Here is a 13124-nt window from a genome sequence, read left to right on the forward strand (position 1 = left end):
GTAACCTATGTTATTACCATAATTGTTAATTTTATCAACCAATCATACGAAATATAATATCCTCGCGTTTGGAGACGAGCACTGTGGATGAAGAGCATGAACGTGTACAGAACGGTTTGATTCACTTTAAGATTTTTCAAAGCTGCATTTCCATTGGCTAATTCAAAGGTCACCAGAACATGACCCATAAGCGATCGTCGTCAGATCTTCACGTCGGTCAGCGGAGATCTGATTTTAATCAGATTTGAAACTCTGGCATACTTGTTTAACTTTCCAAACTTTACATCAGAATTGTTTTTACTGGCCAACAATAACAATATAGTGACTGGCATTTAACTGTATACTAGAATGCAATTAAATGCCAATCACTATATTGTTATTGTTGCCGAGTAAAAAAATTAAATTGCATACTAGAATGGGGGACCCTAGTGGCCGAGTGGTCTAAAGCGCTTTCCGTTACGGATCACTGCCATCTCACCTCTGTCTGCGTGGGTTCGAGTCTCGGATTCGGCAAATGTGGGTATGTGAGAACGCTTGACTGTAGCTTCTCGTGGGTCGGTGGTTCTTTCCAGGGTTTTCCCGGGCTCTTCCTCCACCATTAATACTGGCAGCCATGTATAGCCTATCGTGTGCTGAAAAATGGCGTTGAACCCCACAACAACAACAATAGCATACTAGAATGTAAAAGCCTGAAACGATGAAATAAGAGTTAAGTGCCTTAACCAGGAGCAAAGGCAGCCGAAGTGCCCTGTTCTGACAAGGATTCGAACAATGATTGTGAGGATGCGAGTCCAGCATGCAAACCATTGAGCCACCGTGGCTTCTGCTAATTAATCAGTATTTAATGAAAACATTCAAAAACTTAGCTATCTGACATTGGTTGCGCCTGCAGAGTACGTCCAAAGAGCAAAGACGAATTATTGTGAATTATTGAACTGGTTATGACAAGTTTATAACATTGCCGAGAATTTATAACAAAGTATTTGTAAATTTTTTATTCTTTTCTCTTTGCAATCATTATTTTTTCAAGTGCAGAGGGCGGCAAGGGTGTTTTGTTAACGTGCATTTCTGTTTCGATTCGCGAATGGTTCAATAGGTATAGTTGACTAATGTGTGACATACGGTAACAGTAGTAGTAGGTCAGCAGTGCTGTCGCGAGCCTAGGCACACACGTGGATCAGGAAATGTGGCATTATGTTGCGCAAGTCTGACGAGAAACTGTCTCACCACCTTCGCTAGATAGTGACATGAATTTGACTATTCCCGGCCACAACATGGACAGTGTCATTATCTCCGTAAGCCCTGTACAGGAAATTCTCAGGTAAGCTTTACTTATCTTTATTAGTTGAAGTTCTAGTTTATATTACTGATTATGAAGAAAATGTCAGTAGAAATTCAAACAATATTTTAAACACACTGTGTGTGTGTGTGTGTGTGTGTGTGTGTGTGTGTGTGTGTGTGTTTCACGAGTCCTCAACACTTGAAAAGCCGTGTAGTGATTAAGCAATCGGGAGTTATTTTTGCGCAACAACGACAAAACGGCAGACCCGTCCTGGTGGGGAAGAGATCAGAACCCTCGTCCTTTCTGGTTGCTCATTTTCTATACCTTGTAAAGATTTGTATCATCCAACCTTTTAATGAATTTGGATGATGCATCTTCAATGTTGTTTTCGAAAGAACGTGTCTTTTTCAAATTTTGGCACTTTTAATTTACAATTTTCTAACTTAATTTGGATGGTCACCTTGTAGTCATCATTATATTGATGTGCTGTTGAACCCAGTGCATACGTACGTACGTAATACATACATACATACATGGATCAATGTACCTTTTTGTCCCTCACGACTAAATGAAAATTAATAAAGGTAAGTCGTACGAATTTATTATACTCCACGCTCATCCCAAAATTTAACAAAGCCATCATATAGTAACCATTGAGCTAGCCAGTTTTAACTGGATTGTGACGTACGAATTCTGCACGAAATGTCCTACATTGTACGATAGCCGGATTTTGTCACAATTATTTTCTTTCTTCATATCTTGTTTATCCCAGCTATTATTATGTTTAAACTTAAATAATATATTTTTTTAAACAAAATGGTTCGCCAAGGGTTCTCTCTTGAGAGTTTTCGTTTCAATGTTCTACTCAAATCACACAACCATTTCAGTTTTAAAGGTTCGTTTGCTGTTACAATAATAGATATATGACTCCGCCCGGTAAAGGGTCTCAAGTGTTCTTATGGAGGCGATAGATTTTAATTCCTGCGAATACCTATAACAAAAGGGATAATTAACACTTAGCCTGTGGAGGTGGTTACGTAACCTGAGTGTAGAGTATTAAAACCGTCTTTGTTTTGGGTTTAACGACATTTTTCAGCAACGGATAAACTATACATGTGGCCAGAGGTAAGATGACAGTGGTCGGAAGGCGAGTGTTTTAAACTGCTCGCCTTAAACCACCTAGGACCCCCTTTTGAAAATGTCAAAGAACCCCATGATGAACTATTGCGTTAAAATTCCCAACTAACTTGTTCAATCATGCTATCAACGTGTTATAAGTAACTTTTAAAATGTTAGAATCTGCTTAAATTCAAACGCTTTACTTTTCACTAAAGACTTACACCTTAGAAAAAGAAAATCTGTCGTAATTGAAATGGTTCGGAATAATTATATAAAATGAAGCCCGGTGGGAATATGCATCCTTCAGCGGCAGAGAGGGTGTAATATTTTTATGATCACAATGATATTAACATGCTGCCAAATACATTTTTACAATTTAAGAAAAGGCAAAGACCATCGCAAATTGTTCTTATAATTCAAGGTTTTGTCGTAGGAACATCCAGAACCATCAAAACCATTTAACATAGTGAAAATTAATTAAGTTTTCATTGTACTCTTTCGTATATCATATACCTAATTTAAATATTAGCGTCTTATTTCCTGTCATGAACACCTATTTCGTTGTGATTACGATGGTGAAGGTGAAACGTCGTCATTATCAGTCAGTCTGGTTAAAAATCAGAACATATCGTTACTAACGGTAAATCTACATAACACGAATTTGCAACGCTTTATCTGATGGGGTACTAAAAATAAGTGGACTGGAAATTGCAAAGGTCACCAAAACATGAACTTGTATCGGTATCTGTCAGATCTCCAAGTATGGCTGATGAGATCTGATTTGAATCAGATTGCATTACCATACCATACCATTTTATTGGTGGGGAAAACTCAGATCGAAAGAGAGGGAAATAAAGGACAATTGCCTCCCTTGCAGATGCGTCACTCATTGCGATGCATGATGGTTACATGGATGGGGTGCGAAACGATACCAGCTTTGAAACTGTAAAGAAAGGCAGAACCTTAGAGACGCATGTGTGCGGTGGCTTTTCCCACGCGTTTGGGCGGCCGTTTATACTGATTATGGCGCACGGAATGCGTACCAGTGCTCCAAACAGGTTACAGGCTAAAGCAGATGGGCTAACCCTTGTGCGCTGGAGTTGCGAAATCGTTGCATAACGCATTCCTTGCCCCAAACTAGATCGCGTGTCTGGTAAAGTTCACGTCATCTGATTTCATAGTTCATGACCTGTCTCTCAGAGTTCATGACCTACCCAACACTAATCTGTAATACATATTTCGACTTCCAGACGTTTAGTGTGGAGGAATTTGCTAACATAAGCGATTTTCTGCATGTATCACCTTTATTGTGTAAAGTTACTTAACTTCAATGCCTAGAATATAGGAGAGATCACAGTAATACTTTTTTCAGTGTAAAAAGTATCATAGTGTTCAGCTACAACACATTCTGCTTTTTTATATATAAAAAAACTTAACAATTTGAGTTATAACAATAAAAAAGGTATTTTATGAAAAAGAATCGAAAATTCAATCGTAACACTGAACCAAGAAGACGATGAAATGTGCTGGGTAAAGATTATTTGTGACGAACTTTGTACTGAAGTATGTTTTCTTATGATATCAAATATGCGCATGTCTGACTGCTATAAAAGTAGACATGACCCCCTCCACCCAGGCTTTAGATGGACGCTAATCGCTCCGGTGTTCCAGGGCTTTAAACCCCTATTAAATGGTTTAAAAGTTGTCTTGGAACGCTCACTTTTGATTCTGACATTCTTTCTATCTTTAAAAGACTCGTTGAAATAAAATTGATGACTGTTCCATAATTACATTTTGTAAAATCCTGACTGAGGCGTGTGACGAATTTTGATTTTGTGCCCGCTCATTCCGTAAATCAAGACATTACTTTACCTGGAGAAATCATTTAGTTTTCTGGAGGAGGAACCTGCCATTTTCATTCGAGTCGAGATTTTTTTAAACTAAAAAAGTTCAGTTTTTAACTAATGTAATGAATATAGTAGATATTTGGTGGAGGGGAGTGGGTGGTGTGTATGTTATAAATCAATGCAAGCATCTTTTTAAGCTGTTGGAGAACCGGAAATTATTTTTTAGACACACACACACACACACACGAGCGCGCGCACACACCGAAAAGTAAACAGCTTTTCACAGAGGTTAGCAAAACCTAATGAAAATAGAACGGGTTTTGGTTTTGAAAGCAAACAGAAAATCTGATCAGTTCATCTAAATAGTAATAAAATACGCGTAATATGTTGTTTGTCAAATAATGGTTGCATAATTATGCTTAGTGTTTTTGTTAAAAAATTTCCAACTTCCAAAAGTTCAAAATATATTTATAATTTCTGTCGGTCTGGTGTTAGTGTGTGTGTGATTTGGATTTTTAACGTAGCTTTAACCATTTTTCAGTCGTATCGTTACGACGTCTGCAGTGTGACAGTCTATAGTGATGTCTAGCACTGGGGCATCATGCCGCAGACATGTAGCATGATGTCCCCACCCAGTCACATTATCCTGACACCAGGCCAACCAGTCCTAACACTAACCTCTTAATACTGAGCGCCAAGCGAGGCAGTTGTTAGTACCATTTTTGTAAGTCTTTGGTATGACTCAGCCGGGGATCGAACCCACGACCTCCCGCATCCGAAGCGGACGCTCTAAGCACTAGTTCACCGGAGCGGTGTTGCCTGGTGTTAGAATAATGGGACTGGGTGGGGCATGATGCTGGTGCTAGACATCACTATAAACTGCCGACTGAAGACGTCATAGTGATATGAATGAAAAATTGTTAAAGCTACGTTAAAAATCCAAATCAGACACACAAACATTCACACACACACACACAACGAAGCGTACTATTTAGAAGCTACACTATTGATATAATAGAGAACGTTTGATTGGCACACAGGCAAGATATGTATCAGAGAGGGCCAATAACATAAAGCAGACTTGCTCAACAAGAGAGAAAAGATCTAGTGGACTAGAGAAATTATGTACATTTCATAAAGAAAACAACTGCTCCCTGAAAATAAAAAAATGACATTGTTGATTTGGCCCAAATATCGTTCACAACACTCCATTTGGACACCAAGTCGGCATACGTAACGCATGTCAGACATGCGATTAAAAGATCATAAATATGATTATATTTCTAATATTCAAATTTAATTTGCGACAAGTTAAACTTTTATAACAACAAATAAACTATTCTAATATGAAAATTGAAAAGATGCCTTTGATTTAATTAAATTCTTAAGAAGATTACTCGAGAATTTCCACACACTCCTTACTGACGGAAACAGTCGAAATACCGGTATGGTGATAAGGTACCATTGTACGTACCAGAAAAAAAGTATTGCGGCGGTCAACCGGTATACCGCGCACATCTAGCAGCTAGCGTCCCGTACATTTGCTATCCTTGATGTCATACATCGCGAAGGTCATCATCATCATCATCATCATCATCTTCTTCTCGTTTGTGAACGATCAAAATGATTTCCATGTCACTTTTATTATTAGGATGTTATAGTCCTCACAGTGAATTGGTCTTTTAAAGTGGTTTTATCATGGAAAATAATCCATCCCATATTAATTTACCATGCCCCGAATATGAAAATGGAATGGAAACTTGTGTGAAGTAAACAAATATGATGAAATGGATACAAGTTTATTATACCGCTATGGTATATTGTTATATGCCACCACAGACATGAACACAGGGAAGGTAACGGTAAAAGCTTCGGAAAAGGTCATATTGTAGAGGAAGAGTCGGCGTAGACAAAAAAGAAAATAATGATGCTGAAACAAAGTATATAATTCATTTTTGTCCACTTTTCAGTCATAGTGAGGAAACAATTGTCGAATGCGGTTTGAGAACGTGTATCGCAATTATGGCTGCCATAATATGTCTTCTTTCCTTGCCCAATGCGATCAAGTACATGTGGCACGTTATAGTCATCACAACATCAGCACGTGACAAGTCACTTCCGCTTCCACCTGGCACGCTAGGATATCCATTTATAGGTGAATCTCTCGAATTCCTAAAGAAGGTAAATATTTCTTGTGGAAAAAAATGCCATCTAAAATTGAATTGATTGATTATTTAATATGACTATACCAGTTTTTCAATAACGATATAACAATTCCCTTAAACGATGCATTTTTTCCGTAAATGAAAGATGAAGAAAATGTTGCAAAAATTCAAGCGTAAAATCATTTTTCTCCCTTTAAGTTATAGTCTCACAAGCATAGCGCAAAGGAAATTTCTTCTTGTTACTTCTACTGGTCATAAACCAGAACAACTTATGTGGTCATCTGCTGTGTGTAGTCCGGCGTCTGTACGTCTGTCCGCTAGCACAAAATTGATATCACTATTTCTCCTCAACTGCATACTTTCATCCCATGTCTAGTTAGTCCAAAAAGAGAAAGGTGCTGCATGGAAATCCAATATGCCCGCCACAACGGCTATTTTGAAAATCACTGCTCTTGAATGGCTGGCCATATCAACACATGGTTTTCACTATAAGGCTTCTTACGATTTTCTGTTGGTCCTAAATGAAAATGATGCTGACCCGACATCCAATATGGCGTCCAGGGTAGCCATCTTGTGTGTTTTTACAGAAAGACTTATGAAAATGGGGTGCCGATATAAGATTCAATATGGCCGCCACAGTGGCCATCATGAACCTCTTGTTATCACTGGCCTTCCTGAATAGATGGTCTTATCAACACGTGGTTTCCACTCAAAGGCTTCTCATGATATCTAATTGATACTAAACGAGAATGGTGCCGATCTGACATCCCTTATGGCCGCCAGGGCAGCCATATTGAAACTCTTCTTATTGCCACTTCTCCTGAATAGATTGTGATAAGAACATGAGGTTGATCTGCCACCAGTATGGCCGCCATGGCAGTTATCTTGAATATCATGTTATCACAATTCCTCCCGAATGGATGGTCGTATTAGCATCTGCTTTTAAATGAAGGACTTCCTATAAATGTCTAGCTTGTTCCAAATAAAAATTATGTCAATCTGATACTCAGTATGAGTGCCGTGGCAGCCATCTTACAAATCTTGTTATTATACGTCTACTTTAACAGTAAGTCAAGTCGACTTGGGTTTTTCAACCGAATACTTCTTTTGATATGTAGTTGATCTTAAATGAAAATGGTACCGATCTGACGTCCATTGAGGTCGCTACAGAAGCCATCTTGATATTTTTTATATATTACTACACGTGAATGGATGGTCATATCTTGAAAAATAGTGCTGTCTCTACTTGCCCCAAATGACAGTCCATATCGACATGGAGTTTTCAGCAACCTATTTCTTATGATACCTAGTGGGTCCTAAATAAAAATGGTGCCATTCGTTCATCCAGTATAATTGCCATTATGACTATCTTAAAATTATTCATGTCACTACGCCCTCTGAATTGATGATAATTACGACATGGGGTTTTCGCCAAAGGCTTTTAATGATGTCTCATTTGTCCTAAATGAAATCGGTGCATTGCTGGCATCTACCATGTGAACCATAACACGTAACCAAAGACGAGTTTTAAGGCAACCCTTAAAGTAATCAAGGAGGATTAACGATAGCTGTATTGTGCTAACTGCTGGACAACAGGCCACCCCATAATGTCATCTGGTCTTTGACAGGTAGAGCTAAAATTAAGATGTTCATTTCCAACAATTTCATCTTGTATAGTTATTTTTAACTGTGGCAATCACAATATCTAACGACCTTATGGTACTAGTCATTCTTTAAAGACATTAATTTTCAGGGTTCCATATTCTACAAGGTGCGGCAGGAAAAGTATGGTAATATTTACAAAACCCACATGCTTGGTTGCCCCACTATCCGAGTCATCGGTGCAGAGAATGTGCGAAAAATCCTCCTGGGAGAGAATTCTGTTGTGATCCAGTCCTGGCCAAAAAGCACCAAGCTCCTGCTGGGGCCTGGGGCCATGACACAGACATCGGGAGATATCCACAGAAGACAGCGGAAGCATGTCCTGCACGCTTTTAGTATGCATGCGTTAGCGGAGTATGTCCCGATCATCCAATCAGATATAAGAAAGCATATCGAAATTTGGCTGGAAAAAGGTACATTTCTGGGCTACATTGAGTGCCGAAAGATGACGTTGTCCATCGCCTGCAAAGTCCTATTAGGGTTTGAGTTTGACGTAGGAGAAAAGGAAAGGTATAATAAAATGTTTTTGGACTTTATGGATGCCCTAATGACCTTGCCTATTAATGTTCCTGGATTTAGCTTCCATAAGGTAAGGATCTGTACATTTCTCTTTGCAAACGATTTGTTAACAATTAAAGACAATATATAAATTATATCAACTCTCTAGATCATCCTTGCTTTAGCTAAAATGGCATTTTCCTAAAACAACAAATACCACGTACTTATCGTCAGATTATTTGGAACACGGACGAAACCTAAAATATATACAGCATGAAATAGTTTTTGGTTACTACAGATGTCGAAGATGTAATCTCTCGCCTTTGAAGTCAGTCGCTATCAATATGGCGCTATAATAATCAACATGTATCAGCAATAATAAATAAAAAGATGGAAACAATGAAAGCGCCATATTAATCAACATTTATACAAATAGAGAAAAATTATCAGTGAAAGATTAGCACCACAAAGCTGATCCTTTTATTGATGACTCCAACTCGCCATAACGCTTCGAAATTCCTCTAACTCACGTTTTCAAGCCCATGAAAACCCCGTACTGAACGAAAACATATGATTGTTGACACATAAGGCGGTGCGTTGCTTAGGTTTTATGATAAAAGGTGCGCATACTCAAAATTGAATCTTTGTAAAGATCCGTGATGGGTGATGTTGGTTCATGTTTCATGAAGTTTCAGGTTTTTTTTTTTAAATCATACATTTTTCCTAGGACATCATTAGTTCGTGGATAAGAGTAATATGAATTTATTTTGAGGGTGAAATTAAAATATGAAAAGTAACATATAATAATATTTTTAGTGGTATAAGTGTTTATTAACGTATGACTAAGCAGTTTTTAGCTACAGCCGTATGAAGTGTCCTATCACCTTCTCATTTTCTGAAGCCTCCAGCTATAAAATAAAGGGTATTTATCATCTACATCGAGATAGAGTATGGACATCTCTTAATTAAAGAAATTTACCCATTGCCAATTACACCAATCTATTTAGTACTTCCGGTAATGGTGTTTCTTGTTCTCAGATTTCAAAGCATCATTCCTACTTCATATGACTAGATGTTTTAATTTGACGTCGAAATGTGCGAGAACATTAAAGTTATTTACCCACAAATGTTAAAAATTAAAATACATTAACAATTTAGTAAAGATTACGCTTTGCCTTTGATTATTATAAATCATATATTTCTAAAACACGTCTAAAACAACAATTTTATTTCAGGGAATGAAAGCACGTGAAGGTCTCATGGCAGGAATAAAGGAACAACTACTTAGGTTATCCTCAAAGGAAGGCAAAAAGTCTTCATTCAAGACGGCCTTTGAACATTATATGGAGGCTTTTGAAGAGGAGATCACCTTAGAAACACTGGACACAATAGCAGAAGGAGCATTAGACCTTATTTCTAATGGATTCAGCACAACCTCAAGTGCTTTAACAAATCTGATAATGATCCTTGGCAAGCACAAACACGTACTTCACGAAGTTCGTGCAGAACTTGACAAGCACGGTCTATTAAACCCAGAAAACGTTGACATTACTCTACATTCTCTGAAGGACCTTTCGTACAGTTTCAAAGTGTTGAAAGAGCTCCTACGGATTTACCCTCCAGCAGGTGCAAGTTTCCGAAAATGTCTGCAAACGTTTGAATTAGGGGTGAGATTTTTTAAGAACCCATTTAACAATGCGTATGATCTATTACGGGTCATTCTGATGCAACACGTCAACTTTGTATCAGCAGTTATTTGTATATTTTTACACATGATCATTTGCGTTTCTGGTGACAACAAAAAATACGTTACTGAAGTTGAATTCTAAATTAAAAACTAAAGTCGATGGTGAGAAATTTGCAATCATAATTATTTTTTTCTGTAATAGTACATAAACTTTCTTTCAAAAGAAGAGGACACTTTGCAGTAAACTTAAGAAAATTCTTGAAATAGTCATCAAAGTCAGATGGGGGATTTGAGTCTGCTCACACTGCATGGACACGCCAGTTGACAAGAATGCTAGATTTTTAACATGACGGTGGCATTGAGCGTTTGATAATGTGTGTGAAATTATTAAATGTCGTATAAGGACTGTTCGGCCTGGTGCCAGGATAATGTGACTGGATGGGACATGATGCTATATGTCTGCGGCATGATGCCCCAGTGTTAGACATCACTATAAACTGCAACGCCGCAGACATCGTAGTGATATGACTGAATTATTTTTTTAAAAGCTACGTTAAAAATCCAAACACACACACACACACTTACGCAAAACAGTAAATGTATAAAAGGAAATCGCTTTGTAATTTAGTGAATTAATTTGCTTACAACTTTGATAATTTGACGTTAAGTAAATTAAGTGCACATTTAAATAATTTATTGTAGACCTAGTATCATTTAAATTGTTTACCGTTTATGCTTTCCAGTAAAGGAGCCTATTCAAGAGACGCATCAGTGGTTCTTGATTTCTATTTCAGGGATACACGATTCCTGCCGGCTGGACGGTTATGTACAGTATACGGGAGACACAACATAACCCCCAGGTGTACGGGGACGCTGAGGAATTTCGACCAGATCGGTGGGACGACAGTTCTATTCATCCAGGAACCCTCTCATGCGAGTGTCCCATTGAGAAATTTAACTTCGTTCCTTTCGGAGGGGGTCATAGGTCATGTGTGGGGTCAGAGTTTGCGAAACTCGCGCTTCGTATATTTTTATTGGAATTGGCAAGAAACTGTGATTGGACACTACTTAACGAGGATGCTGAAGTGCGCTTCATTCCTGTGCCTCACGCTGTCGACTTTCTTCCAGTGCAAATACGCAGACGGGATGATTCAGAATTATTTTGAAGGTTATCCATGTATGGTACTTCATCGACATTTCGTTAGAATCTCCATTATTCATCCTGAGAGTTCCAAAATGTACCGAGACAGACGATAGGAGGGCTTACAGTTTGCTGATCCTCTATTGACTGTTATTATGCATATTGGGTTCCGGACTGTTATTATGCATGTTGGGTTCCGGACTGTTATTATGCATGTTGGGTTCCGGACTGTTATTGTGCATGTTGGGATCCAGACTGTTACTGTGCATGTTGGGTTCCAGACTGGTGTTTAATATTAACATAGCTAAACTTTCAGTTCATATTCCATTAACTAGAAACTTGCATAATGTACAAAAGTACTGTAAAGATTGCATAATATAGAAATAAACATATCTTTAGAGAGAGAGAGAGAGAGAGAGAGAGAGCCTGCTTGCCTTAGCCGATTACGTTACAAACTAATATAAGTTTTGCCTTTTCGATTCTTTAAGCTTTATACTTTCAACGAAAGTTTTAACTCGGGTAATACTACAATCGCTCTGATCTTCATATATTCAATTGTAAAATACACATTGTGGTTTTGAGGATTACGTCAGACCTTTGTTTCGGGTTTGCAAGAATTTCACATTAATTTCTTTTTGCATCAAATGTATCCCTTAATAAATATAAATAATTGAGAGTCACACTTGTGAAAGATAGATAGATCTATGCAAAGTATCTTGCAGTGAGATTTGCTAATTTTTTAAAAATATTCTTTTTATGTTTTTGTTGTTATTTATAATTTACAAACGATATTATCTAATTTTTTAATTTACTCTGGATGATGCATTCGATTTGGATAAGGAGGCGCGGTCCAGCTTCAGCCTCGTTATATAAGTATTCCATAGCCACCAAGGCCAGCCATTGTGAATTGACTCAGTGTGTTCTTTTGATAGACTTACCTCCCTTTTCCTCAACATCATGAAGCCAATAAAATGTTGAAAATACCGTTTAGAAAACACGACCCCCCCAAAAAAATACATCAATACCCTACCCTGAGAATACCATCTGATTACCATTTTTAGTTTTCTTTGTGCTTCAGATCGTCTGGTATCATCGATAAACCCCTGTTAAGCATGCTGTACTTCGTTGGATGGTTTTAATCTTTGGTATTGATACCTTTAAAAGTGGCGCCTCCATTGTGCATATGTTTCGACAAAAAGAGCCTCATGTAGATGCTTGAATTGAACTAGGATGAATATCGGAAGTTCTGCAGCAAAGCATATATTGTTTTTAAAAAATATCTCATTTAAAGAAAATAACAAAGTAAAAAAAGAAAATTAGCAGCGAAGGTCAAGCACAATATAACAACACTTCAAACCACGAGCAAATCAAACCTTGTCACTGGCACAAACAGGCAAAGAGACATAGCCAACACTCGCTTCAAACGATCCAACGAAGACAAATGTGGAACCGTTTTGGAAATTATGCACAGACAAGGAGTGTTTGGTTGGTTGCTTGCTTTTTACTTTCAGGACTTTGGTTATGTTATATCGAAGAAATGGGAGCTCTGTGCCTTTCCAAGGAACACACTGAGGCAGCCAATCTTTGGATTACAAGTCTGACGCTCTACCACGGCTCACAGACTACCGATAGGTTTGAGTATGCACGTATTGTATTGTAGCGTTTAACAGTACCTCAGAACAATACTAATAATGGGATGTGAGCTAAAAATAATTTTTTATAA

At 37.9% G+C, this 13124-nt stretch overlaps 1 protein-coding gene across 1 annotated transcript; it reads left to right on the plus strand.

Moving 5' to 3' along the window:
- Positions 1 to 1115: 1115 nt before the first annotated feature.
- LOC149795202 (cytochrome P450 26A1-like) lies at positions 1116 to 12158 on the plus strand. The gene is made up of 5 exons (XM_089964943.1): positions 1116 to 1321; positions 6219 to 6429; positions 8167 to 8664; positions 9809 to 10240; positions 11055 to 12158. The coding sequence occupies exons 1-5, from the start codon at positions 1248 to 1250 to the stop codon at positions 11424 to 11426; spliced, it is 1587 nt and encodes a 528-aa protein (XP_089821069.1). The 5' UTR covers positions 1116 to 1247; the 3' UTR covers positions 11427 to 12158.
- Positions 12159 to 13124: the final 966 nt, after the last annotated feature.

This window comes from Sinohyriopsis cumingii, chromosome 7 (assembly GCF_028554795.1).
Source record: "Sinohyriopsis cumingii isolate HCF-2022 chromosome 7, ASM2855479v2, whole genome shotgun sequence".
Classification (NCBI taxonomy): Eukaryota; Metazoa; Mollusca; class Bivalvia; order Unionida; family Unionidae; genus Sinohyriopsis; species Sinohyriopsis cumingii.

Bases quoted from the DNA above. Each gene is read 5' to 3' on its own strand.
- LOC149795202 (XM_089964943.1), top strand. From the start codon at position 1,248: ATGAATTTGACTATTCCCGGCCACAACATGGACAGTGTCATTATCTCC. The intron at 6,430-8,166 runs GTAAATATTTCT...ATTAATTTTCAG, and splicing joins CTCTCGAATTCCTAAAGAAG to GGTTCCATATTCTACAAGGT. The intron at 8,665-9,808 runs GTAAGGATCTGT...ATTTTATTTCAG, and splicing joins CTGGATTTAGCTTCCATAAG to GGAATGAAAGCACGTGAAGG.